The sequence below is a fragment of the Daldinia decipiens genome, assembly GCF_022478715.1.
Source record: "Daldinia decipiens strain CBS 113046 unplaced genomic scaffold F4813scaffold_13, whole genome shotgun sequence".
NCBI lineage: Eukaryota > Fungi > Ascomycota > Sordariomycetes > Xylariales > Hypoxylaceae > Daldinia > Daldinia decipiens.
Window position 1 is genome coordinate 24,156 of NW_026054556.1, and position 26,676 is coordinate 50,831.

The 26,676-nt window shown below is 45.5% G+C and overlaps 7 protein-coding genes across 7 annotated transcripts; 2 read left to right on the forward strand and 5 right to left on the reverse strand.

Moving 5' to 3' along the window:
- Window positions 1-41: 41 nt before the first annotated feature.
- F4813DRAFT_45632 (G protein-coupled glucose receptor regulating Gpa2-domain-containing protein) lies at window positions 42-1,790 on the reverse strand. The gene is made up of 4 exons (XM_049248509.1): window positions 1,609-1,790; window positions 934-1,523; window positions 640-872; window positions 42-588 (listed from the first exon to the last, which is right to left on the reverse strand). Exons 2-4 carry the CDS (start codon window positions 1,471-1,473, stop codon window positions 210-212), a joined length of 1,152 nt encoding a protein of 383 aa, XP_049100273.1. The 5' UTR covers window positions 1,474-1,523; window positions 1,609-1,790; the 3' UTR covers window positions 42-209.
- A 4,417-nt stretch (window positions 1,791-6,207) lies between these two features.
- Window positions 6,208-7,462, forward strand: F4813DRAFT_395697 (uncharacterized protein; the record flags this gene model as incomplete). The annotated part of the gene is made up of 2 exons (XM_049247733.1): window positions 6,208-6,844; window positions 6,918-7,462. 2 exons carry the CDS (start codon window positions 6,208-6,210, stop codon window positions 7,460-7,462), a joined length of 1,182 nt encoding a protein of 393 aa, XP_049100274.1.
- Window positions 7,463-8,346: 884 nt separating this feature from the next.
- On the reverse strand, window positions 8,347-10,931 carry F4813DRAFT_45648 (uncharacterized protein). Its single transcript, XM_049248510.1, has 9 exons — window positions 10,094-10,931; window positions 9,956-10,032; window positions 9,833-9,903; window positions 9,711-9,781; window positions 9,572-9,649; window positions 9,261-9,490; window positions 9,087-9,198; window positions 8,898-9,025; window positions 8,347-8,792 (listed from the first exon to the last, which is right to left on the reverse strand). Exons 1-9 carry the CDS (start codon window positions 10,561-10,563, stop codon window positions 8,527-8,529), a joined length of 1,503 nt encoding a protein of 500 aa, XP_049100275.1. The 5' UTR covers window positions 10,564-10,931; the 3' UTR covers window positions 8,347-8,526.
- Window positions 10,932-12,653: 1,722 nt separating this feature from the next.
- F4813DRAFT_356439 (HMG box protein) lies at window positions 12,654-14,632 on the reverse strand. Its single transcript, XM_049242978.1, has 5 exons — window positions 14,272-14,632; window positions 13,898-13,974; window positions 13,650-13,745; window positions 13,477-13,598; window positions 12,654-13,406 (listed from the first exon to the last, which is right to left on the reverse strand). The coding sequence occupies exons 2-5, from the start codon at window positions 13,959-13,961 to the stop codon at window positions 13,383-13,385; spliced, it is 306 nt and encodes a 101-aa protein (XP_049100276.1). The 5' UTR covers window positions 13,962-13,974; window positions 14,272-14,632; the 3' UTR covers window positions 12,654-13,382.
- Window positions 14,633-18,202: 3,570 nt separating this feature from the next.
- On the reverse strand, window positions 18,203-19,458 carry F4813DRAFT_356448 (centromere protein H (CENP-H)-domain-containing protein). The gene is made up of 3 exons (XM_049242979.1): window positions 18,970-19,458; window positions 18,751-18,916; window positions 18,203-18,689 (listed from the first exon to the last, which is right to left on the reverse strand). Exons 1-3 carry the CDS (start codon window positions 19,106-19,108, stop codon window positions 18,305-18,307), a joined length of 690 nt encoding a protein of 229 aa, XP_049100277.1. The 5' UTR covers window positions 19,109-19,458; the 3' UTR covers window positions 18,203-18,304.
- Window positions 19,459-21,725: 2,267 nt separating this feature from the next.
- F4813DRAFT_45870 (autophagy-related protein 11-domain-containing protein) lies at window positions 21,726-24,976 on the forward strand. Its single transcript, XM_049248511.1, has 4 exons — window positions 21,726-21,864; window positions 22,038-24,195; window positions 24,257-24,463; window positions 24,582-24,976. Exons 2-4 carry the CDS (start codon window positions 22,096-22,098, stop codon window positions 24,621-24,623), a joined length of 2,349 nt encoding a protein of 782 aa, XP_049100278.1. The 5' UTR covers window positions 21,726-21,864; window positions 22,038-22,095; the 3' UTR covers window positions 24,624-24,976.
- F4813DRAFT_356453 (uncharacterized protein) lies at window positions 24,831-26,331 on the reverse strand. The gene is made up of 3 exons (XM_049242980.1): window positions 26,050-26,331; window positions 25,751-25,980; window positions 24,831-25,684 (listed from the first exon to the last, which is right to left on the reverse strand). Exons 1-3 carry the CDS (start codon window positions 26,246-26,248, stop codon window positions 25,238-25,240), a joined length of 876 nt encoding a protein of 291 aa, XP_049100279.1. The 5' UTR covers window positions 26,249-26,331; the 3' UTR covers window positions 24,831-25,237.
- Between the last annotated feature and the right edge of the window lie 345 nt (window positions 26,332-26,676).

Genomic DNA, 26,676 nt, shown 5'->3' on the forward strand with positions numbered 1-26,676 from the left:
TTTTCTCATAAGTCCTAGATAGCCGTTTTCAAATATACATAGCTAAATAATATCTTGTTACTCATTATAATTAAAAGGGGTGGTTAAATAAATAGTGCCTGTTGTTCATAATTCGACTACAGAAACGGTATACAGCGGCTTGAACAAGCATAACTATAATTCATATCCGTAGTACTTCCTTGACATTCCTCCAGAAGCGACCCGTTTGCTCACGGTTTGAAAGCCTCGGCCGTTGCATAGTATTCTTGTCTTATTCCTCCACTGCTAGTACTGCTGTCAAAGTCGTCCAATTCCACCTTCACTGTTCTCTCCATTTTAATTCCTCTCACACTTCCAAACCCATTATTAGCGAGTATGCTGTCCGTGCTACTTTGCCGCTGGAATCCCGTATCTTTACCGTGATTACCGTCTTCCGCATTAGTCCCAGGCCGGCGGCCGTAAACATTTAATTCATCGAATAGTAAAGCCTGTCGAGTAAAGGTATAGAGAATGGTATCAACCCAACCAGAACAAGTAAATAAAGCTCCAGCAAACAAATAATACTCGTCGGATAGTTGATTGTGCGACATACCAGCCATACGCCCAGCACTAAAGATGCGTCAGCCTAAAATCGTCAAGCAATATTTACATACAACTTACGCTAGTGGAAGACTCAGGACTGTATAAACTATTGCGTATGCTAACATTGCAGTTCGGGCTTTACGCATAGTCTCGGCACTACGTGCAGGGACTACAATAGAATCCGAGTGTTTGGCACGGAAAAGGTAGTAGAAACAAGTAGCGTAGACGATGATGGAGCCAAATTCGACGATAAAGATCCATATATAGTGGAGGGAAAGACGTAGTCCCTCATTTTCGACAGATATCCAGCACTAGTATTCGTGTTAGATGACATCACTCGTATTTAGATTCCATATTAGTAGATTCACTCACCCAAACGCCAGCTCTCTGAAACACAAACCGACCACCAATCATAGGCGCGAAAGATGTAAGAAGTAGAGAAAGTCCCCAAATGCCAAGCACACAGTAAATGAATGATTTGTATGATAAGCTTCGGGAGATAATAACTTGGTATGTCGTGTGTATCGCAATGGAGAGGACGAAGAATGCGCTCGCGACGTCTCCGAGCTGAATCAACCAACCCTGTGAAAAACACGTCTTGTTCGGACCAATGATCTGACGCTCCGCCGCCCAGTGAAATGATATCAAAAAACCCAGCGATTGTAATAAGTCGGCTAGAATAAGCTGATAAATAAGCACGACTGACTGATTTCGACTGACGGAGCTGGAGTAATGGGATTTCCAAGTTATCATTCGCCAAGTGATGAAACTCAAGAGAGAGCTCGTGAAGACTAGTGAAATGGCAGCGAGAGTTCCTATAGCGAGGAGGCCGTTATAAATGCGATCATCCATAGCCAAGAGGCTGTTAGGCGACTCGAGATATTTTGAAGGAATCCCATCTCTGCTCGTCATGTTTGACGATTCTCAGTTGGCTGATTAAATAATGCTCTTGTTGTATGCTCCTGCAAACACCCGTAACGGGTAGTTAGAACACTTGCCGAATAGAAAGAAACGAAGCAAGAAATCATAAGGAACATGAAGATATACCATAAAAGTCCAAAGCTCGAAAAATATCACTGATAAACGTGGGGCTTCCTTCATACAGACCCGTCCCGTTCAGATCTATATCATACGAAGCGAAGCGAAGTGAAATTGGATGTGAATGTCTGTCTAGGCCAAGTCCGCCCAGAAACGTTTCAATAGCCTAGCGCTAGGAGAAAGTCAGATGGTGCCAAACCCCAGATCTCGCACGGCGAAGGAGACGTTGAATAGGTATTCAACTAGTAAGTGGATTTTAATGTAGTCTGAAGAAATAGGTATGTAGCGCACACAGACACAGGTGGTGGCGTTAGTTTGGAGCCGATATCCTATGAATGAAACGATATCAAATAGAACTCGAAATTCAACTCCACCGTGTCTTAGTATGAATACATAAGCCTTTGTAAAGGTCGTTAGGTCTTGATGTTTTGCATGTACCTAGGCTTAAGGTTGCAGTATTCCACTAGTTTTCCTCTAATATTGGCTAAGATCTTCGGTTTCATATCTCCTTCTCGTCACTTCACACCCATAGAGACCCCTTGGTTTCCTGGGTTGACCGGGTTCCCTGCACGTCTGCACGTCTGCACGTCTGGCACGAGGGTCCGCGCAACGAGCCCGCGCATAAATGTCCGCTATGTAGTGGGGATAAGCAAAACACTAGAGCAGAACAAGGTTGTCGGTACTTAACCCCGGAATACATACAAGTTATTAGATTCTAGGCACTATTTAGGATACGTTACGTGGGTATTTAAGGACTATATCATCTGATATCTGGTTGGTTAATTCAAGTTCTTTAAGGCTCTTTAAATTTCGTGACCTAGGAGGTATCCGAGATTATACTAAAGACGTTTATAGAATAATAACTAAAAGTTAAGTGAAAACATGGTAGTTAAGTAATTACCTTCAAAAACGAAGTGGTGAGGTTTCAATTTCCAACAAGAGACCCGACTATTGCCATGCTTACGTACCGACCTAGGTATCTAATTGGAGAAATATTTGGAGAAGATGTTGAATTTTCATGCCAACCAACCTTGGAACGGATTTTCGGAAGGATGCAACTTAAAGATAAGATCTTAATCCCTAGGTATTCATTGGTAATTCCCGGTCCATCGAGTCATTTTTACTATGTACTACGTACTACATATATAGTGATCACCACAGCTATTACTTCAACATAAGTATCGCCAATGTGAAATTGTGATGAGGAATACATACACATGACTAATAAACTTTTTATTCTACTAATATTCCTATTGTATTTTCAACGAAGTATACCAAAGAAACCGAACTTGTAATGAGAACAAGATATCGAGGTTCTCAAGGCACGCCCCCATTCAAAAAGTCTGAAAGCTTTCAACGTTTAAATTGCCTTATAGGGCAACGCGTTTCTCGGCCCGGAGCAGATCCGTTTCGTTATTACGCATATTATGTACAGGCCTGTACACATATGATGGCATGAGGGGCAATCTGACCACGAGGTAGAACTCTTAAAGTCTGAGCAATACCCTGACGACGCATCCAACCACATACTGCAAGGCATTCCAGACGGGCGGAACAGGAAGTCCAGGATAATTATATAGCCGGCATGATCTAGAGACGAAGCAAAACTACATACCTACCTACATATATAGAGCATACATATACCCTAACAGACGCCAAGTTTGGGGTTCAAATCCCTTTTAGTATACTGATCAACATATGGAGCTCGGATTAACATGCGTACATGATTTCCCCTAATCCAGCGCCCCACACTACTGAAGTTCTCGGTCAGGGGCTTGGCACCTAGGCTCCCTTGTAGTTCAGACCCTAACAACTTCCTTGAGGGGAAAGGCCTAGACTACTTTCATATATGTACATGAAGTACATATGCCATACGCAAAGCGCCACTACATATTACAGCAATGTAGTAATAAGGATGGAGCTGAACCCCTTTTCCGAAGAACGCCTTCGGAGCTTTATGACTGGTGCATATTCCTTCCCTACATACAATGCGGCTCAAATAGAAGGAAGCTGGAGCGACATGCCAATAGCATTAACAGGAATCAAACCAAATGTCGTTTAGAGCTCCAGCCCAAGCCTACAAGCTCAATTTTTTTTTAATATAACTGGATAGCGATGCTTGACGCCATGCTATCAGTGGAGAACTTCCCGGGGGCCAGATCGAGATTTGAAGACCCGCTATTCAAAGCTCCTTTTCTGCCACGAGCTGGATGCCTTTAGTACGTATGTATAGTATGTACATATATCTTGTACAATGCCTGCCACTCTTCACGACGTTAGTTGGTCGGGCATATTAGATGCAGGGTCCCGTCGCGCTACAGCTGCACGGAAGGTTTTCCGCGAAAGAGAATATGTAATGAATACATACCAACAGTCATTATTACTGGAGCGTTTGTCCAAAATACTGGGACAGAAACTCCATTCCGGACATTATATTAACCCATCTAGGTTAGAACACCCGACGTACCACCGTAGATATGCCAGCTAATTCGGAAGACGAGCAAGACTAACTAGCAGAATAAGCTTCTGGCTTCTGGATGTACTAATAGCAGAATGCCGTCAAAAAACATGCTCCATATCGTGATGGCTAGTATGGGGTATCTTTTTTTTGACGCTATTCTGACTAGGTATCAAGCTTCTGCTCTATTTTGAGACGAATAGTGTGTCTGGTTTTAACCTGTCAAACATACTAGCTACCTACCATTCCCCTTGGTTCCCCGTAGTAGACAGTACATAGACCTGAACCGAACAAGAGGATCTTGGTACCAATATGGCACTAAACTAATGCGTACGATGCTACGATGCGCTATATGAACTACCCCAACTCTCCCCAAGGCTGTTTCATCTAATTCTAGGTAAAAACATTCTTTTATTGGCATTTGTCATAATAGGAAAATTCTAAAAGATAAAAATTCAAAAGATGGGTGCTGTCAGCAGACAGTACAGCTCATACTAGTGAAATACATAGAAACTATGGTAACAATACCTAATTCTCACCACATATATTACACGTGGCTGTATTCATATCTTATAATTTAACGTCGGTGCAGTATATTTGGTTTCATCAGTTTGGATGGCGCCGCTGTAACTGTTTAATCTAGCCAACGGCGGATACGGCCACCAAACACTTCAGTGCCAATCAGGTCTAGAGCTTTTGATTGCTCTTTAAGGGTAGAATAACAAGGAAAACCAAAGCAACTATATTCGCGTAGATTTAGTCGTATATCTAGATTTTGGATTGCGTGGCTGCTAATTGCCTGCCAGTTGCCTTGATTGCCACGTTTTATCACGAACCTCTACTAGGTAATATTTTCAAACTTACAACATATTAGAAATAAAAGGTACATTTGATGTGAATTTCAGGGGACTCAATAAATCCAACGTGATCAGGTAGAATTTGGTGAATCTTAACAGGCTTCGTCTGATACTATGTCTAGAAATCGATAACTTTTACACCCTCAAGTTGGATCTTCCTTATTTTATGAGATGTTGCTTACCGAAGAAGATATGAAATATTGTTATAGTGGACATAGGTAACGGACATTAAACACATTGAGGATTTGATACCAGATCAACATCACCAGATTGCATAAGTGTTCAACAGTCAAACAAGATGCAAGGAGCATCGCAACCTAGCAGCACACAATGCACCCAACAACTAGTAATCCCCCTATAGCGACACGCTGGACGCGAGAAGCCTTTTGGTCAGAAACAGCAGGGTACCAAAATTTCTAGCAAGTGTATGTACCTGCTTCCTAAGGGCTCACAGACAAAGTACCGGATTACTCTGCTCGAGAAGTTGGTTCCAGCTTGGCCAGTATATAAAAACCAATGGGAGATGTGACATTGGATAGGGGATCGGGGCGCAATAGCTCTAGGCATTGAGCCCTAAAAGTTGTGTCTGGAAGGTCTAAAATATAGGACATTTTCAGTATGCATAGGTAGTCACGGGCTTTCATTTTTCACATCCACCTCATGACAGTCACAAAAGGTAGTTAGTCCTAGCAAACTTGTACCATATCTATACTAGTTTCTTCAAGGCAATGACTCATCCAGTTGGTCAGTCAACCTTTTCGTTACTTGATATTATATACAGTCATAGCCTCCCTCCCAAACCAAGGACAGGTTTGACCTGGAGATTATACATCGTGACCTGTTTTTTCTTGGCTTGGACGGAAGAAACATATGAGTTTCCTAGGTGATAGGATGAGAATCTACGTCCTAGTTGACAGATGCTTAAGTACCTAGGTACGCACAACTTTAGATACATAACGTACAAACTCACTGAATTAGGTACTTTATATTGATTCTTACACGTCGGGGGGCGTCATGAATCACTTCAGATACTAGGTCGGTAATGTTTGCATTCAGGATCTCAAAATTATATATACTTCGCGAATGTGCACATCTCGAGAATTTCTGACTATTGACATCCTATTTCACACCACCTCGCGTACGAAAACCCTACAGCCCTTTGACGGCCAGGATAATCACGCCTTATATCTTTTACTTCTGTGTCTGCTACCTTCCTAACTATTGTTCATTCTTTCATACGCACTCGTCTAGTTTCCCCGTGTTATGCCCGGAGTACATTCCCCTTTTCACACCATGGCGGGACAAGTTACAAAAAGCAGGCTTGAAAGCATGCCTACCGAGATTCTCATCCAGATATTCGTTTTCATGGAGAGTGCCAGAGAAGTTCGTTCACTGTTTCTCGCATTAAAAAGATTCCATAAGATATACGTCCAAAATTCCAATCACATCGCCAAGGCCCTCATCCTTCGGCGGCTTGATCCCAATGACTACAAGTTGGCTGTTATGGCTATTGAGTCCCGCAAAGTCAATCCCCTGGATGTAGCTGAGCTGAAGCAATTCTTCAATGACTACGTCCACCATCGTGAATGGGATATCAAGCTATTTCGGATGTACACTGCCTTTCATCTCCCCGAGCTCCAAGATGCAGCCGAGTGCATACTGGAAAGCAATTATGGACTTAAGATACCGGAGCTTCACGACATTCTTCCAGAGACGGCTACAGAGCATGCCCGAAAGATTCGAGCTCTTTATATGCGCGAAATACTTCTGAATCTGTTCCATCAGATGCCCAATCGATACAAGCATTCACTTACACCCTTTTTGGAAAAACCTCTATACCCAGAGTGGGTGGTAGATTTCTGGGCTAACTTCTCTCCTGGAGAGCGTGTCCAGGTAGAGGTCATTAGTCATTGGCCGTATAGGTTCTTAGGTATGTAGACATTCCTTGCTATTATATTGTGCCATCCCTTTTACGCAGATATCTAATCTTACATGATTTATAGTTGCATTGGATAAAAATTATATCACTCTACCGAAAGCTCAGCATGGTCCGGGTTGCAAATGCTTCAGCAATGACGGAATTCTAAACGGGAAACGGGTAGTTCATCTGGGACGGCAAGACCCGTATAAATGCTTGAAGCTGGAATCCTTCGCACAACTTGTCGGCATACAAAGACTCTATCGTTGGTGTTGCCCAACTAGGACCGACATTGCTCCAATGCGTGCAGAGTGGTCCAATTTCTGCTACAACTCATACCCTGTCTCGGGCCCGGAGCGTTTGCGCATGTATCGAGAGCCTCTCTATAGAACGGAGCTCTTTAACTACCCTCGCTTCCATAACGATCCAGAGTCGCCAACAGACAAGATATGGAACAAGACACACGGCCCGTGGTATGTAACTAACGGTATACTTTGGCCCTATAAAGATCCCGATGACAAACTTCATCGCATCCGAGTTCTCAGCGACTACGCTTCCCTTGAAGCATTGAGGCGACTAGTGCATACAAACGATCCTCGTATCCGGTCGTGGGGCCTGAGAGCGGTCTAGGTTCAAGCCTTGAACACGGACAACCATATTTTATTAGGCTTTAAGGGTGGATATAGCTGGAGGAATAAGGAAACTGGCTTACAGGGGTAACTATGGGTATCAGATAACTTCGGCTGGGAAGGGATTGAAGAGCTGTCCTTATAGTTGCCATTCCTGTACTTTATGAAAAGGTACTATATTCCCTTAAAGTAGTAGCATCTATGTACATATCTGCCTCCTAATTCTCTTGCTTTCGCACTACTCTTCGTACCAACAATATGACCACCGGTTTTCCCTAGTTCATAGATCATATGAACTATTCCTAACATAATAGATGAGATCCATAGTAGCGACGCGGGAATAATAGGGTCTTTATTCAGAGGAGTTTGGTGATTTCATATGGTCGCTTTGACTATAAATTATATAATAGGATATAAGAGAACTATGTTTATGAAAAATAATGGCTGGAAGGTACCTTCAACTTGAACTACTATTCGACCCAATTAGACAGGTATAGGATAACCCCGCCTCCTTCGCCTCCATACATGGATAGAATTCATCGTCGACGGAACCATTATTGACTTAATCACGTGTATGTCAGATGACCATAGATAGATGTGAAATAAAAATAGTAAATAATAGGAGAATAAATCAAAATTTCGCTGAATGCTATGATAAAGAAAAGGGGGTATCATCGAACAATCTGCCTCTCTTGTCATCATCATTTTCAGTCGTCAATCTCGTTAAGGGAAAAGTGACATAGGAAATATCGTGGGCTTCGTTAACTCGTGGATATAGTCATGTAGACGCGTGTCTGTCGTAAATCCTTTGTTTCGGGAATTTGAGTTAGGTATGTCGCAGGTGCTCGAATCGTACAAGCCTCAGCTTTCGTGCGAGCTGGCTACTCCAGCCGAGGGCCTATTTATATCCGAGTTCGCGCAGACTCGTAAATGAAATGGAACATCTGGGAAGAGAGAAGAAATCTCAATGAATTTCTCGGCGCTATTATCCGTATGGTATATATTAAATCGTCTCTAGAGAGGCTGTTTACTCTCGCTTTCCATTCTCTGTTTCGTATAAATGGATTAATTAGCATCCGCAGCCCTATCGTTTTGTTCGGAGGGATCCGGGGCGGCCGACGCAGCTGATGTATCCGGGGACGAGGCGAACAGCTCCTGAAACCGCGTGGCGGCCTCGCTATTTGTGAATAAAAGTTCGAACGCGCCAAGGCGACCCTTGCGCTGGTTCGTGGGTCGATATTTCTCCCAAAACACGTATGGTTGTATATCACGCAGCCAGATGCGACGCTTCGATTTGCGGAGGAGCCAGGACGAAGACACATTCGGCGGGACTAATAGGGAAATATCGCGATTAGTTGATGATGGGACAACATAGTAGGAGTAGAGATGAAAATAAGAGTAAGGGGAATTGTTAGAATGCATAAATGAACACATACTGAATGCCGTCCATACGGGACATGCTCGCAGCTTGCCTTCCCAGACAGCAGCATGGAGGCGGCAGCCGCCCGTGGCGCTGTCCTCGAATACCATTAGAACATGTTGATAACCATCATCGGTGATTTGGCTAGCTTACATGTTAGCCTCGCTACTTCGTTGTGTACCTAGTTGGTGTCTTTATAACTCACGCTTGAAACAGACGTCTTTCCTTGCGAATGTGATATTCGGCGGGGTTGACGTTGAGTGTAAGTTGGCTACGAACTCGCAGGCATAGAAATGTGCAGTAGAAGAGTACCAATTCTACTTCTCGTCAGCTTAGCTCTTAAAAATATGAACATTTTCAAGTTTCGGGGAAATCTAACCTTCCCAAGTCAGAAACGACAAGTCAGCCCAAGGCTTGACTTTCCGCTCCGAGCGGCTCCATCTAGATAAGTGCAGGACAGAATCGCTATCTCTTCGGATAGAGAGTTCGTGGACACCGAGGACGGAGACCCAGTTTTGGCTGGCGACTTTTGATCGAATCAGAAGCGATGGCGCCTGGTCTCTAAGCTGCAGGAAGAAAATAACCGAGATACGATCGTTATCGAATGACCTGTGATGTAGGTTATATTAGTATAGCGTACGTAATTATCGAAGCAAGCCTGCACCATAAGAAAATTAGACGGATAGTTACCTTTTGATTAGTATCTTGACGTCTCGTGGGAGTGGCGGGAGATGGCCGAGTTTCTGCAAAGGGCCGAACGCATCTGAGCTGTCCGATATTAGCTGCAACTTGACCCTAAAGCGCCCAGTTAGAGAAGCAAACAACTTACCATCCTTGATACTTAAATTCCCTCCGCGATGGTAGGGGTTGAGTAAAGATTGCCTCTGCCCAGTGCGAATTCTGCCCGGTTTCAATATAACTGCCTCTAGAAAGAAGTGTTGAAAGGCTTACTGTCTCTCGATTCCAGAATTCCAACGCCTCGTCTCGTCGGATGAGATCCGTTCTAATAGGACTTGGTGGGGCTAAAAGGGGGATTAGCTACATCGTAATAATAAGGAGACATGAGTTACTGACGTATCTTCCTAGCTGCGCGTAGTTGGAGAATACGGATACGTAAGGATTCCATCCCATTCAAATCGAAGTTCGGAGACCTATCTAACTGGGTAGCAGAAGGACCTATTAACGAGTTAATTGGGATAGTAGGAACCATACCTTGTTAGAAGTTCCTGGAGTAGTCGTAGGAATTGATTATACATGATAAATCTAGCCGGTAGAGTGGTACCAGGGAGCTCGCTACCAAGTTTATGGTACATGGTTCTCCATCGATACTCCTTGCTCATTGACTTGTCTTCGTAGAACGACATGATATCCCGGAGCGTTTTGCAGAGACATGGCAAGACGACGTTGAGATAGTCAAAGACTGCGGGCAACTGAGAGACGTGAATCTGGGCTTGCTCTGCAAGGTCGCGTAGTAAACGGCTTGTGTTATAGATCTCTTCAATAATCCCGCTTAGATGGGGATGGAGCTGCTCTGGGAGACAATTTCGTAGCCCTTGAAGGTTCAAGCCAACCATATCGGCACGATCAGCCTCGAGAAAACAGCCATTGAGCAACTGAGGGCTAAGCTGTTGGACCGCCATCCTGGCGGACGGGGTTCTATTACGCTGTAGAATCGGATCCATGGCTAATGAAGCTCTTATGATCCCATGATGGCAAGTAATCAAGATGTCTCACCGCATAAGAGAAAAAGGTCGCCTATCCAGCTTATCCTCCACAGCCACCACGGGATTTGGTTTCGTTACACACCAAGCCTGACAGTATTTGCAGCTGATGCCGGTTCCAGAAGGTAGCAGAAAGCAAACGGAATCGATATTGACGTGATAGTATAGCGTCGTTTAGGAACACTAAGATTCTCACTCGGTTGTTGATAAGCACTCGGAAGATCACCGTCTCCACATGAGAAATAGTTGGCCGCGTGGGGAGGGGGAATTTTGAGAATGAATTGACTAGCGAGAGTAGACTCGAGAAGACTTTGTCTTATACCTAATAAGATTTAGACGTAATGAGAATCTTGCCCGTGAAAGGAAGTATATTTCTGCAAATCTCATATAACGTGAGTCCAGAGCCCAACGACGGTGGGGTGACGTGTTAGGTATGCATTCCCCAACAGAGAAAAGGCTCGATCCGAAGAAGGCCGTATGTGTGTGTGGAGTTCGTGTGCACAAACACCGAAGGTGGGAAAAGAGAGGATAATACAAATTATACGACGATGCGGCTAGAATCGTATGAAAACTAGTGACTATATAACCCCAGATCTGAAATTTAGTATTTAGTATTTTACTATAGTTATTGACCGAGATAGAAGTGCATGCGTGGCTCAGCTATTCTGATGCCGGTGAGAAGTGCATAAATATGAAATTAATCGACGGGCCAAAATTTTTTTTTTTTGAGAATAACCCTTTGCTCCGAGTGGCAAGCCGTAGAGATGATATCAATCAGGTCCAATGAAGGAATCAGCCGATACAGACATACATAAATGAGTATGAGGAAGATCAAGATGGGAAAGGTATAAAAAAGAAAAAAAACCAAAAAAAAACCATCCCCGCCAATTGGCTTGGCTGCCTGTTCGGAAGTTTGCCGTTGCGGGTAGCTGTCTTTCAAACATTATTACCTTGACTCAAGTAAGAGATTGCCACGAAGCCCGGCAGCGAACCTCTAAGCAAGCGTATGCACCAGGGATTGGTAGACCTTGTCCGCAAAGACCGGATCAGGCGTAGAGCGGGCCATGGTGCTACCACGCCCACGGCGCGGAGAAGGGAGCACTTGCATAAGATAATATGCAGGGAAGAAAGCGGACTGGACGAGGGGGTTTTGGTCATGACGATGGCTTGCCGGGCAGCTTTGCGCTTGTCTGTCTGCGGCCTGGCGCGAGCCCGGAATTGACGGGATAGCAAATAACGAAGCGGGAAGAAATCCAACAGAAAACAAAACTGCTAATGTTTATGACTTTCTGTGATGAGAATTACCGCTCGTCTCGTAAGCGCTGATGCATGCCAAATTTGGGCTGGCGATAATTGTTTCAGTCCGCTTGTTCGGCGGCTAAAAAGTATTGCGATCGAAAAATAATGCCTAGGTGGTCAATAAAACATGATCGTATAGGTATAAACAGGAACGACCGTATTAGATGGTGATAGAATATTAGTATATCATCTGCTCAGCAGGCTATCGGGTAGGTAGTGTAGTGTGGACCCGAATGCTGTATATCGTGGGATATGCAGCATGATAGACTAGTAGCTTTTAAGGAAAGGACATCAGCATCATCTCTAGCTCTCTAGCTCTAGTCGAGGGACTGATACACAGCTCCGATCGAGGGTCCGATGGCGTGCGATGAACCCGATGTTTCGCTGCGTTACTTTACATTACATACAACAGCGCTTGCATGCATCTCCAGTCCCAGAGCGAGTTGGGCAGCTAGTACACATGAGTGTCAGATCTGACTGATCTAGGCAATATATTAGATCGATATGTAGGAATACTTATGCTGTATGACGGACGATATCTTGGTGAGTACCTATGCTACCCTGCATATGCTACTGCCGCCGTCGCCGAAGACGCGACTGGATGCTGTGTCTTAATTTAGGATCCCGATGATTGGCTTAACTGAATCAACCATTTCCCTTCCGTATGGGCCAATCGTGAGTCCAAGTTTAACCATGGTGGCATGGTCGAGAAAAGCAACGAAAGTTTGGAGAAGCCAACTATATATACATACCTATATATCTATATCTATATCTACCTAAGGCAGGTAAGCACCTATGTTTAAGGATGCCTTGATAGGCTACAAAATTCTAGGCGGTTCGCTTTGCTTCTACAGCCTTGCGTTTGCGGCGTTGTTGTGAATAAGGAGGGTAGGGAAAACAGGTCGGGCAAGGATCTTAGCCACGTCTGCTCCCACACCTCTCTCGGTCAGACCCCTGACTATCCAGATCTCCGGGACAAGATCCTCGCATGCATCCTATTTACCGAGCACGGGACGACTTGGGTTGGATTTGGCCACGTGGGAACGCCGCGCTTACATAGCATTGTATCTATAATCTTCCTATCACGAGCTAGAGTAATGGGGGCCAGCCGGGAGTAAATACTAATGGTGTGGACAACTCTCTTCAATAAGAGCAAACTATTTTTACATCGCGTTGTTGGGAAGCACCGACGTGATAGCTTCGTGCTTCGTTGCAAGATAGCTAGCTTAAATTAGCTGCAACAACGCCACCGGACCAGGGTAATTCCCCGAACTCTGGTCCAGTCAGAGTGAGAATGTAAAGAAAACTAAAGCACAATGTCCCTTTCCCTGTGCATCAACACCGACCGATCCCATACGCATTAGACTGGAAAGGAAACTTGTGCCATTTACCACGGTCAAAAGGCTCCCTAGGCCGCACGACCAGAATCATCTCGTCGTGAAACCTCGTGACCAACAAGCGGGCAAGATAAGAGGACATTACTATTCGCTCTCCTCTCCGCCAGCCTAATCGGATTCGGCCTAATTAGTCACGTTCAGCGCTGCATATTAATAAGAGGAATGCGAGTTGACTTACCTGGTAGGCTTGCTTCTCGTCTTCGTATCGCTTCTTATCGGCCGCTGCCTTGGCTTCATAAGGGGCACGTTGCTTGTCGTTGAGCGCCTTCCATCGTTCACCAAGGATCTTGCCGACTTGGCCTATGACGAAGTTAGTATGAGAAGACTTGGCGTACGACTAGGATAACTTACCAAACGAGATACCGGGGTTCTCGTCACGAACGTTCTCTCGTTGCTCATTGGCAAAGAACATGTAGGCTGAAAGACCACGCTTGGGTGCGTTGGGGTCTATGTCCAATGAGTTAGTGACTATTCTAACAAGTATGCGAGCTTCATGGTAGGGTAGCAACAGATGAATGATATCTCGTAGCACTCCTGGAGACCAGAATTGGGATGCATCAAGACCAAGTATATGAAGACAGCGGCTCTGTACGACTTACCCTTCTTTCCCTTTCTCTTCTCGACCTTGCCGGCCTTGCCACGCTTGGTTGCTTCCTTTGGCATTTTGACTGGTATTCTAATGGAATTACATGTTAGTTCCTGTTGGCCTAAATGGACATGCATGCTTAAGATTGAGTGATGAGAGGTTATGTGGTAGAGTGAGCGTGTTAAATGAGAGAATCAATCGTTGGGTGGCGAGGTCGGGCGACAGCTCGAATGTGCGAATGAGGGGCAGATGGATAAGATGTTGAAGTAGTGATGCACGGTCATGTTGGATGCGATGCGCTGTTGTCGCAAATGCAATTGTATGCGCCAACGCGTGAAAACCGCGACTTGAAGCTCGGAATCGAGCAAAGTAGACCCAAATGCATACCTTGAAGTACTTCTTAAAAACTTGGAAAGTTATGTTGTGGTTGAATGAAGCTGTTGCGCGCAATCGCAGTCAGTGGAATTGGCCAGTCTAAAATGCAGGGTGGATTGGGAAAATCTGATGATGGGTTCCGCAAGAAGTCGATGCAGCAGTCAATGTCAACAGAAGCTATTGAATAAGCTTCAAAACATCCGACGGTGATGCAAATCATGTTAAAAACACGATGCATCTATTTAGAGACGAATTGACATTGCTGGGACGACAAGATGCGCGCAATATAAGGAAGTGGTTGAGGTGACTTGAGGTTTGCAGTGCAGTGCCATATAAACAGAGGTACTCACAATTTGTATGGGCAGCTATTGAGGTTGAGTGTAGGCTGCGTTTGTATGAGAGACGATTTAGGTGGGAGATTTGTATGTGGGAGAAGAAAGGGAAATTTGTATGGGGGGAGCGTTGGCCTACTGCCTTTTTACTGCGCCTGGGTGATTGTGTGCAAAGCCAGACTTGAGACTGCCCCAATTTCTAAGGGAGGGTGCAAAGAGGGAGGGGGGTCTGCACCAAAAAGCGGGCAAGCGATAGACAGACCGTAAGGTAGGCACAGTGGCCGAGTGATTTTGGTTGGAGAGCTACCTAGGTAGGTACCTGAGCAGGTGGTAGGGGAAGCAGGGAATTGGAGGTAACCAAGCCCAAGCGAGTAGCCACTGGTTCTCAGGTTAGAGAAATTCTGTGTGCAGGCTTTGCCTACCTAGGTCGCCTAGTACCTTGTTTACCCAATTTCGGTTGGGAGGTACTTCTCATACCTTGTGTGTTATTAGTCGGTTTGGACGTTGCAATAAGCACGATACAGGGAAGTAGGTCCTCTACGCCACGGTGTTTATTGCACTGTAATAATCACTGTATTGTATGTACCTTCGGCTATGTATGTACATATCACTATTACCTATCAATGTTTAAAACGGTCAACATTATGGGAGGGAATATTAGGTATGTATGTTGCCATGTTGCCATGTTGCTTTGTTTATGTACCTATTACTCCATTACTGTATCACTTGTTCTTCATCAATCTATTTTCATTCACTCTTTCATTCATCGCTCATAGCGGCAACTAGCCTAGCCAGCCCAGCCAGCCCAGCCAGTCCTGGTCGTTCTTCTTGAGCGTACCTACATGTAGGTATGCAAAGCTGAAAAGCCGTAAAGCAACTGATTTATGACTCCTTATTTATTTCTTTTTTTTACATAGGACGGTACGTTACCTAATATAAAGTGGTTACCGGTACCTAATATCTTTATACCGCGTACATACATTCTGTTGTCCTTCTCAAACTTCCCCCTAATCTGCCCATGAAAACAACACGGGAAATGGTTGCAGTTTCTCCGATGGATATTGAACAGAATGCCGTTGGATAGAGAAAAGACTAGACGAAAAGGGGGAAAACTCATAGTACAGCATCATCAAGCTCATACCAGGTCTTAGCCGAATGTCTGATACTGTGTACCTCGATGGAGTGGCATCACTGCCCATTTCCTCTTTTTTGCGTCAATGCTTCGGGAATCAACGTTTAATCACCTACCTAACGTGCCTCTATTCCTAAAACAACCATAAACACAAGACTCCATTTCCGCTATGATGCTTCAATTATACTACATACATGTATGTAATATTATTCGACATAACAACCTCCATATACCTGGGTAGCCTGCTACCTACTTCTACATATGTACATGCATCCTCCTTCCTTCAACCTTAGTTGCACTCTTGCATCTCACCAAAAGACAAGGGAAAACGATGCATAAGTTGGAAGCGCTGCATTACATAGAGAAGAAGAAGAAGAGGAAACCAAAAACAAAAGGAGAAAGCAAAAACCAGACGGCTTAGGGAAAGCTATCTAGAGGTACAACGTTAAGCCCACGCGCGTACATACATGTACGTACAGACTGTATGTATCTCAGATTGGAGACCGCCCCGGGTGCATCACAATTGATGATTGTACACTATGGCTTGGAAGTACTTTATGCTTCCTTGTTAGCGTAAATGTACATCACCCATGTTAGGTACTTCCTTTTTCCCTTTTCCCTTTTACCTATCAGGCCTGGACTCCCCCTGGGTGGATGGGATGGCCTTTTTTTATGCCTTTTTTGCCTGGTCTGGTTCTTTGCAGCTGATTACCACCACACGAAATTTCTGGCTGCGGTTCTGGGAGTCTGACATTCCCCCTCTTCACCTCTGCACCAGTTTCTCTGCCTTTCTCCCCTTTCTTACGCATCCCACCCCCAAACCCCCCAAACAGCATTGGCCCCTCACAATTCTTATCAACCACTCAATTCAAGTCTTCCAGCTCTATAACGGTGATATTATCCAGCTGGATTACATGTTCCAGTATTTTGTTCTCTCCATTTCCGTTTGCCTTAGTAAAACACCTCCATAATACCGTTTTGTTTTTATTTTCGCGGTATTCTCCGCTCCATTTCCAAAGTGCTAAGAAATTCTAGATTCCAACAGCCCTTGTCCTATCCTATCACTTTACCCTCTTTACGATATCATAGCCCGATGATTATTGGATATTTTTGTATGGCGTCTCTGACCACTGGACGGATATGAATCGCGTAAACCATCCATACACGCACGATATTCTTAGGGGATATTACCAAGGGGCTGTTCCAACCCAATACGTTTACACAGGCAAATATCAACGCAGCTATTTTATGAACCAATGATCTTTGAGAGCTTGCAGTGCGGTTATCCTAGTTGTTGTACTGGCGTAACTTCATCCCGCAGAGTCCCGTAAGCCAGCCTGCTCAAGCTTGCACATCCTTCAAGGAATAAGCCCCCCTATTGTAGCAATATAAGCAATGCAATCCTGTCGCACCGATTTGGAATTGTATCACCATATTATCGAGTCGCATTATGAGCAAGAATTTGCAACACCTTACTGTAAACCCGTTACAGTCTACAAGCGGACGAATAAGTTATATTGGTTAGGGACAACGAGGAACGCGATGCGAATCCTCGAGTAAAAATTCTATTAGGCCGCGATATGTTTTATTCGTCAGATTTCTGCATAATATACCCAAGCACCAACAATTCATATTGTGGTATTTGTTTTCATGTGTACATACGTCTGACACTTGAGAATATTGGCCATGTCTTGTCCTGATCCGTTCAAACAGGCCGCTTTACTAACGACAGGCTAGGAAGACTGTCTCTCATTTTTGATTCTAGGGCATCGGGTGTCTTGCTAGGCCAAAGTCATCGAAAGACAGCCAGGTACCACATGTTCAAACAGGTACATCCTATTGCACAGAGCTGCAGGTTACACCAAGAGATGCTTCGGGAATGGTCTCATTTGCATCATACACTGTGTTCGCGTTCTTCATTTTCCATATTGATTATGGTGTTTTTTAGGTAGTAGCGTAACGATGACGACCTTTTGCTCCCTTCAAGATTCCCCGCAGTCCATAACACCATGGCAAAACAAGCATTGATTCCGTCAGAGACAAAATACAATTAACTACCTAAACTCTAGTCTTTTGAATAAGTCTACACGCGTAAACGTGAAGCCGAAGCTGATACTGCACGCCATTTGTTTACGTCGCGTCTGATATAATGATCCATCCATCACGGCTTGCCTCGCCAACAATATTTCCAAGTTTTTTATGTCCCTACATGCTTGCAGTATAGTTCATGCAATGACAGGTAGGTAGCTGATCTGCGGCCGGGGAAATGGTCTTCTATAGCATCTTAACAAAATCCTAAAATAGATTCATTCCACGTGATTCATGCCTGCTTCGGCCAAGACTGATTACGCTAAGCCCTATCTATCAGGAACGGATGGGTGTTATCTATATCATTATCTGTGAGGTAACATTGTGACGACTTAAGGGTTCAGGTGCATTATTCCAGGGCTTGTACGGATCCGTAGACTGTTTTCACATATGAAGGTAAATAATAGTATTGCCAGATTAGTGAGATTATTACTCAGGTGGGTATTATCAAACGTGCTCTTCTCGTCAATACATGGAATCTTGAACTCCTTTATCACGCTTCGTCTTCGTTTTCAGGGTCCAAGACAATATCCCTCAGCTCAGAATCTCTAGACCAATCAACTCCACTACCGGCAACCACTGCGCTTGCAGTGCCTTTCAGGACCCGCCATCTTTGTCTACTTAGCTTAACCTGGCCCTCTAGGTTCGAGATCTCAGCTACCCGCTCCGGATCCAGGTTAACCGCCTCTGCCTTTTTCTGATTCGTCTGCTCAGCAAGTTCGAGCAACTTCGACGCCAGCTCTACGTTCTCGCGACCGAGGCGTAGACTCTGACTCTCCACCTCCGTGATTCCGTCAAGCAGCGTGCGTAACTCTGAGGACTGCTGTGCTAATGCTGAAGATGACTGGTCGCGCTGTTCTAGAATGGGTAGTAAGTCCCTATAGAATTACGGACTAGGGTTAGAAATAATGGTATAGGGGTAAATGTTGTAAGCCTTACCTTTCTATAGGAGATGCTTCTGTACCGTTGTGCACCGCTTGCAGGATTGGATTGGCAGCCACAACGCTGTCTACTACTTGATTCCGGAGGACATATTTGGATCTTGAATCCAGAAGCGCTTTCTGGGCTGCTTCTATGCCCCCATCTCCTGTAGGCGGACTTATACCTAGGTTTGATTAGATTCGATGTATACTTAAATGGTTGATAATAGAAACTTACGTGGGTCATAACTTTTTTGGGCTGTGAGTAAGGCAATCTCTAATTGAAGCTGTTGAAGGCGATCATGTAAACTTAGAATACGTTTTTCGTCATCTGAAAGGAGGAGTGGCGTTGGTTCGTGAATCGTTCCACCTGCCATGTCCTTTTGCAAATGGGCATTTACGATGTAAAAGCCGTCTGTTTGAAACACAAGCGTGTGAGATGATCTTTATTTTATTATGAAACACACTTTCGCTTCGCTATCGCTTCTTTTACAAGATAAGTTCCATACAATGGAAGTAAGTGGAAGTATTAGGCTTACCACTTTCAATAGATGTGGCTGTACTTCAAGGTCGAACGTGGCTTGATTGTTCGCGTTTAGATCCCCCGTTTGTTGTCACATTAGCACGCTAAATAACAAACTTCAAGTTAAAGCTATAGTGTAACGCATTTGGCGCAAACTAAAGTTATGCCTACCTATGTATATAATATAATCCGTACATAAATTACATTCAAATCATTAGGCTTCAACTTCTACTTGTAAGACTTTCTAATATGGAAGCTTGATGCACTTTATTACACGAACGGGATTTACACGTACCTATATCGTTAGGTTAGGTGTTCGTGGCACCTGGTTACATGTGATTCGTGTATCGGATCCGAAGTAGATCATTTATGTACTTAAGCACCAGGAGTTTCTAGAGGTTCTAGAGGTCTAGGTTTAGTCCGTCTCCAGCAAAATTTGTGGATCATCGGTGACGAATTACAGAGAAATCGGAAGGAGCCTTATGTACGAACGGCGCCTGACTGCCTGCCAGCTGACGTTGAGCTCCGATACAGAAAGATAAAGCTTCACTTGCCATCTTCATTATTCATCCAGCGGCTTGTCAACGCTTGAGCTTCCCACCTTAGGGCTTTACATATCTGGAACGTCATATCTGTTGTCGCATCACTTACTTCATTCTTTCAGGGGATGGACTGTATAAATCATGGCGACGCAGACGCAGGTGTTGATTGCCCACACGGGCCAGCGCCTGCCGGTCGATACCGCTCAGTTCTCATCGTACGTATTCCATTTCTTACACTAACTTGAGTATGCGGCCTACCGCATTTTTTATAGGCTGCATGAGTACTTGTACTAACGGCTTTATTCTCTCTTGTTATAGTTTAGATGATTTCAAGGCGTGGGTTGCCCGGCAAAGCTCCATACCCATTCAGAATATTGTTGCTCTTACATCGCAAGGAAAGACTGTCAAGATCCAGAACATACAGTCTGAGGTTTGTCTACCTTAACATCCCTCAGTTAGACCCCATGTATAAACTTGAGATTAATATATTCATTAGAAGGAGGTATACGTTTATGATATTCGAATAACTCAAGCTTCTTCGCCTGGCGCTGCCAGCGCTCTTATCTCCGAGTCCCCCATACCGAAACGATATACCGTATCTACTCCCCCGAACTCGATCGAGAACACGCACTCGCTACAATCATGGCAGGATCTATTCAAGAGACGTCGCGACTGGACTTTAAAAGTCGTAGAAGACTGCACCATCATGGCCGATGAGGCTCAGGTGCGGTATAATGAAATAGATGTCATGCTAAAATGTCTCGATGCCGCTGTAGCAAATCTCGACAACAGTGTCAAGTTAATAGATCCAAAGCACTCGGAACTCAAGAAATGGGCAACACCCATTCAAGACGAATATGCCAATCTGGTTTCCAATTGGGAACAATACCTTGAGCTAGCACGGAGCATTGCTATTTCCCCAACGATGGTGCATTTTATGACAGGCCAGGACATTCGAAAGCCTCGTCAAGCAACACTAGAGGATCTCATTGACCCCGAGCCTACGCGTAAAGCTGGGAAACTCGCCGCCACGTCGCTTCGAAAGTTCAATAATAAAATATCCGAGCTAGACAAGACAGTCGAGATGATGTTTGGAGGCTGCGAAGAGTTGATACAGGAGTTCAATAAATTATTGGATCGGTCTGTGATGGGGCATAAACGCGACAGTATCCAGTTGCTAGAAGATATCGAGGCTGTCGCAAGAAAGGTCGATACAGATTACCAGACCACCCTGTCTTATACCAATCAAGCAAAGGATATTCCGCAGGCTTCAAAAACAGCTGTTAATCACACGAAACAGCTCTTACCGAGTATTCAAACCAGAGCTTCTGAGATGGATGACATGCTCCGTTATGTCACCCAAGCGCGAAACGGCATTGCTGCTGATTCTCTCACCTTTATGCGTAGGATTGCTGAGATAACCAGCGTACACCATAGTGTCAAGACTCAGATGCACGCAATAAACCAAGGAGAGGAGGAAATGACTACCTTCGACTATCTGCGACTTATTCAACAGCTCCCTTATATGTATGCGTCTTTTGTCGCCGAGGCTATACGGCGTAGAGAATGGTCGGAGAAGGTAAAAGCCGATTCTTCGACGCTGCTCAACGAGATGGCTATATTCCAAGACGAAGAATTGAAGAGACGCCGGAAGTGGCATAAAATGGTCGGTAGTACCTATGGCCCAGAGAAGACCGAGAGCAGCGTACTTGGCTTCGAGGTCAACCTTCATGGCGACGATGAATCTTGGCCCCAGATGACGAAGCAAGAGCTTGATGAGTTCTTGACCGTATTAAGGCGATATAATGCGGATGCAGGAGTTTTGGGCGACATCACTAAGCTAATAAACGACCTTAGCAATCCAACAAAGCAACAGTCGAAACGGCTGAAAGCTTTCAAGAATGGTAGTGTACATGAAGCAGCGCTTGGGAGAAGCGGTTTGCTCATTCGCGGAGATGACGATCTTCTTAGAAGCTTACAAGGAGATAAGTCCAAACTAGAGAATAAGTTGAGGACAGCTGAGAGTCGAGTCCGTCGGCTAGAAGATCTCTTGCATCGTCAAACTCAGGTATCAAGACCGTCCCCTTTAGGTAATATCTTTCAACCTCAACAAAACGACTCCACCGGCTCCGTTAAATCACCCCGCATGCCCGATGATCGACGACGATCGATCGCCTCGGAGGGAAATGAGGCTCTATACCATCGTATTGCGCAGTTAGAAGGAGATCTAAGTGCTCAGAGGGAACGGTCTGCAATTTTGGAGAAAGAAGCGAATGCTCACGCCGACCTGAAAGGCCGCATGGACGAAGTGAACTCCACGAAGCAAGATCTTTTAGGAAATATGGAAGCCCTAGAGAGGGAATTTATGGAAGAGCGTAAATCCTTGGAAGACGAAATCAAAGCTCTGAAGGCCCGCCTCGAAGAGACCGAAGATGAAATCGAACATTTCGGAGAATCTAGAGAAAATGAGAAGTTGACGTACGATGAAAAACTCCACTCTCTCGAAGCAGAGGTCGACCGTCTTACTAAAGAGAAGAGGGATGATGCTCTAAGGACACAGGGACAAGTCGAGTTTTTACGTAACGAAGCTCGAGTTCAGAGAGAACGCAATGTGTCTCTTGAGAGGGAGTTGAAGGAATCGCGTGAAAAAGTCAAAGAGCTAAATAAGCGAGCTGAAACTTTCTTCGACAGTATGGACACGCATGCTCGTTCGCTCAGGGAGCTTCACGGCCAGTTATCTCCAACGGACGACCCTCCTCAAGACTTCGCAGATCTTACAGATTCCGTCGCGACCAAATCCAACGACGTTTTGGCAAGATTGAAATCCCTCGAACAAGACATATCTCTAACGAAGGCTGATCTAGAGCGTGCTCAGGCCACTGTTAAAGATGTAAAATCCGAACTACATACTGCGAAAGAGAAGCTTTCCAGTGAAGAGATGAGCTCGGTGCACCTGCGGGAGGCACTAGATAAAGAAAAGACTAGAACCGCCACTCTGGAAATGGAAGTGAACGAAGGACGAGCGCAACTCAACCAACTCCGAATGAAGATGACTGAGGGCGAAACAGGATCAGAAACGCTACGGCAGAAATTAGCAGACGAAGAAAAGAGAGTTGCGGAGCTAACCGAACAAGTAGCATCAAAACAGTCCCAATTAGGTAGCCTTGAAGAGGAAGTCCGAATGTTCCAGGAGAAGCTACAGGCGTCCGATGCTACATTAGAAGCCCTTAATAGTCGATCTGAGGTACGCAATGGTCGCACTAAAGACCTCACCCAGAGGTTATATACCCAGAATGAGAGGCTATGCAGGCTTCTCGAACGCCTTGGGTTCTCCGTGACACGCAAGGATGGGTCGATGGCCATCCAAAGAATTCCGCGGTCTGAACGGACATCTCAAAACCCTAACGACTCGTCTGATCCCGGCTCTTCTATACGGCGATCCGTCTCGTTAACAAGTAACCCCCTTGCTGATAGCGCTGATCTCAAGTTACTATACTGGATGAACGCGGAGGACTCGAATACAGAAGATGAGCAGTACCAGGCTTTCATGGCCGGTCCAGGCAACTTTGACATTGACGCCTTTTCTGAAGCCATGTATCGTCGCGTCAAGGAAGTGGAGCATACTGCCCGAAAGATGACTCGAGACGCCCGTAATTACAGAGAACGGGCACACGATGCTGCTAAGGAAGCTCGTGACAAGATTGCCTTCAGGCAATTCAAAGAAGGCGACCTAGCCTTGTTTCTTCCCACCCGTAATCAGACGACAGGTGCCTGGGCTGCTTTCAATGTTGGATGTCCTCATTTTTTCTTGCGGGAGCAGGAAAGTCACCGCTTGCGCAGCCGCGAGTGGCTTGTAGCCCGCATAACCCGAGTTCAAGAGCGAGTAGTCGACTTATCTAAGAGCTTGCAATCTACCACTGCTCTTCCATCAGAGGGTGAAACTGATTCTGTTAATACTGGCGACGAAAATGACAATCCATTTGATTTGTCAGATGGTCTACGCTGGTGGCTTATCGATGCACACGAAGACAAACCCGGCGCCCCATCTACCCCTGGGCTTGGAAAGTCCACCGTCGCTGCAAACAATGTTGCAGCTGTCGCCGATATGCACGCACATGGACGTTTGAGCAAGGGAAAATCCAAACTAGGCCCTAACGGTGGAATTGAGGGTGTTAGTAGGACCCTCAGCAAGAGTCTCGAGAGTAGGCGTAGCAGTTCAGGCTCTAAGAAGGCCCAGCCTCTTGCTGGAGTTGTCGCTGCAAAAGGCAGTGCGCTAGCTAGCGAGACAAATAGCATCACAAGTCCAACAGTTGGGCCAGGGGGCGCAGGGCTAAGTGGAACGCAGCAAGAATTAACAGGGGACAAACAGACCGCCGCAGATAAGGGCGAGCAAACCGAGGTGCGACGTGATGATTAATACCACCCTCGATCCTTGAGACGTAGTCGCTGATGGGATCTAGCGTCGCCGAATAGACGACAACCCCAATACGCAGCAGCCTCAGCAGCAGAGGCCGTCGGGTCAGCCTCGGACACAATCACAACAACAGCAACAACAACAACAACGACCCCAGCATTCCCAACTCCGCAAGGAAATAAGCGCTACTTCTATCGAAAGCCCAAGCCCCGTTCGAAGGAGTATTGTATGGGATTCACTGTGGAACCTAGACGTTAGTTATCCCGGCAGATGATTAGGTTTGGTCAACCCTCTCGTCCATAGCCATACATCATCACATCTACCCCTTCCATACCTAAGCACAAGTTTGTAGCTGATTAATCGGAAGGAAGACCAGCGTTGATATGCAGGATGAATGGCATAGTACAGGCTAATATTCCCGTATCGTATTTTTATTGGGCACAGCGCTGGCGTACAAGGGTTTACTTGTCTTCGGGGGTTTTTTTTCTGGTTTCTTGTCTCATAATAGATGCTTGAACACTTGGTTATTATTTTTTACTTTTGGGGAGGTAGTACTAAGTTGTCGTATTAGAGAGCGAAGTAATGGAAAATAATACCCAATCCATGACCTAATTACTTACCTATCGGCCATTGCCTTCATCTACGTCCTCCCTGCTGCCTTTTCTTGTAGTAACAATTCAACCTTAGAAAAATACGTGTGTCGGTTTGGAGAGCTAGTTAACCATCCTAGGCCGATATACGAAAGATCAAACTTTTAAAAGGCTTCAAGATGGGCACTGTATATATTGATACACGACTCCAAATCTGTTGACGTACGTGCATATGTAGTGTTAGCTCAGCTACCCTAGCTGATTGGTATATCATACACGTGCTATGTAAATTCATGCGTATAGGAGTGCCGTGCTAATTCGCTACCACGTAGTAGATACTCCGCTTTCGCCGACTTTCGACTTTCCTCGGTCTACATAGACATGTCGAAGCTGGTTATCCCACGGTAATGTCACAACAATTGACATATCGTCGGTATTTACTCCTCTGGCACGACTTCAACCTGCCGCACCAAAGGCTCCAGGTCTTTTCCGGCGAAGATCAGAACCTCAAAGGTGCCGAGGTGTTTGATGCGGTCTTCGCCCTCCAGACCCTGGATCTGCACGCCGTCGGCCTCGAGTGCCACGCGCCCGCCCTGCGCTGGGTCTGCTTCTAATAGCTTTTCTCGTATCAAGGCTACGATGTCGCTTACGGACACGGAACCGAAGATGCCTACCGACGCTGCCTCGTCTGCCGAGGGTGGGGTCGAGTCTTCGGCAACGGGGCCTATAGATGTTGCGGCGTTGGGGGCGAGGAGTGGTGATCGAGGAGTGGGGGTCGGTTTGTGTTCGCTGGATAGAGGCGCGGAAACGGTAGGGATGGGCTTGCGGGCGAAGGTTAAGATGGGAGGGAGGACGGTTTCGAGGAGGGTGAGGGTTTCCTCGGGCTATATTTATATGTCAGCAAAGGTCACGATGCAGGATTATTTGTAGAAGAATTAAGCCAAACTTACCGGTAGCGTCAAGGTATCCTTCTTGCTCTTCCAGGTCTCTTTGGGCCTCTCCTCAGCGAGCACACCTTCAGATTCGACTAGGAGCTTGGTGCCGAAGGATCGGTCGCGCACACCAATGGCAGCCTCAGTAAGACCGAGCTCTTTGAAGCGCTGGTGCGTCATGTACTCGGCCTGCGCCTTGGGGAACCAGTAGTTGCGCATGCGGCCGGGTTTGACTCGGATGATGGCATCTGTTACATTTCCTTATAAGCCATACAATATTCTGCAAGACGAATGTAAGATCATAAGGGAAAACTTACCCCTCCGACCGAACCCTTGGATGTCCTGTAGCAGACGCACGGGAATACCCTGCAAGTCTTCCTCCTCGGCCTTCGTCGACGACCTAGCGCCTCGAGTCTGCAGAGATAGAAACGAGGGGGGCGATGCCGGGGCGGGGTGGACGAGACGGCGCAGGCAGTCGAGACAGGTCGGCGGTCGGATAAGGCGCGCGTGTGCCATCTTGAGGGGAAGAGGCTCCAGGCCAATTGGTAGTTAGGCCTAATCGAGTGGGCGTTATGCAGGAGTCTTGCGCAGAGCTTCTTGAAGCTTTTGAAGAGTTGAAATTTTGGAGGAGCCGAGTTTGAGTGGTTCGGCACCTGCCGTCGGAGCTTTTTTTGGCCAATCATTTTGCACCGCTTAGCTTTTTGCGTCTTAGCCCCTAAAGACGGAAGACGGAAGACGGGATACAGCGTTGAAGATAAAGTGAAAGTCTAAAGCAAATACAAACAAACTATTACAGCATATGACAAATAAAGATGAATTGCTTAATTTATAAATTTATACTAGTTACATATACATTACCTTATGACTTTAGAGGATTAACATAACTACCCGAATTAGAAAGAATGTACAATACATACTTTAGTAACTAACAGCATTATAACTTA

Coding starts and splice junctions, on each gene's coding strand:
- F4813DRAFT_45870 (XM_049248511.1), top strand. CDS start 22,096: ATGGACGAAGTGAACTCCACGAAGCAAGATCTTTTAGGAAATATGGAA. Junction 24,196..24,256: donor ATAAGGGCGAGCAAACCGAG/GTGCGACGTGAT, acceptor GATGGGATCTAG/CGTCGCCGAATAGACGACAA. Junction 24,464..24,581: donor ATTCACTGTGGAACCTAGAC/GTTAGTTATCCC, acceptor ATCGGAAGGAAG/ACCAGCGTTGATATGCAGGA.
- F4813DRAFT_45648 (XM_049248510.1), bottom strand. CDS start 10,563: ATGGATCCGATTCTACAGCGTAATAGAACCCCGTCCGCCAGGATGGCG. Junction 10,033..10,093: donor CTCCAGGAACTTCTAACAAG/GTATGGTTCCTA, acceptor CCAGTTAGATAG/GTCTCCGAACTTCGATTTGA. Junction 9,491..9,571: donor GTCAAGATACTAATCAAAAG/GTAACTATCCGT, acceptor CCTACATCACAG/GTCATTCGATAACGATCGTA.
- F4813DRAFT_45632 (XM_049248509.1), bottom strand. CDS start 1,473: ATGACGAGCAGAGATGGGATTCCTTCAAAATATCTCGAGTCGCCTAAC. Junction 873..933: donor TTCAGAGAGCTGGCGTTTGG/GTGAGTGAATCT, acceptor CACGAATACTAG/TGCTGGATATCTGTCGAAAA. Junction 589..639: donor GTCCTGAGTCTTCCACTAGC/GTAAGTTGTATG, acceptor ACGCATCTTTAG/TGCTGGGCGTATGGCTGGTA.
- F4813DRAFT_356448 (XM_049242979.1), bottom strand. CDS start 19,108: ATGGCAGGTGGAACGATTCACGAACCAACGCCACTCCTCCTTTCAGAT. Junction 18,917..18,969: donor CCAAAAAAGTTATGACCCAC/GTAAGTTTCTAT, acceptor AATCAAACCTAG/GTATAAGTCCGCCTACAGGA. Junction 18,690..18,750: donor GAAGCATCTCCTATAGAAAG/GTAAGGCTTACA, acceptor GTAATTCTATAG/GGACTTACTACCCATTCTAG.
- F4813DRAFT_356453 (XM_049242980.1), bottom strand. CDS start 26,248: ATGGCACACGCGCGCCTTATCCGACCGCCGACCTGTCTCGACTGCCTG. Junction 25,981..26,049: donor CCAAGGGTTCGGTCGGAGGG/GTAAGTTTTCCC, acceptor GAAATGTAACAG/ATGCCATCATCCGAGTCAAA. Junction 25,685..25,750: donor AGGATACCTTGACGCTACCG/GTAAGTTTGGCT, acceptor ATATAAATATAG/CCCGAGGAAACCCTCACCCT.
- F4813DRAFT_356439 (XM_049242978.1), bottom strand. CDS start 13,961: ATGCCAAAGGAAGCAACCAAGCGTGGCAAGGCCGGCAAGGTCGAGAAG. Junction 13,746..13,897: donor GAAGAGAAAGGGAAAGAAGG/GTAAGTCGTACA, acceptor CATTGGACATAG/ACCCCAACGCACCCAAGCGT. Junction 13,407..13,476: donor ACGAGAAGCAAGCCTACCAG/GTAAGTCAACTC, acceptor GAATCCGATTAG/GCTGGCGGAGAGGAGAGCGA.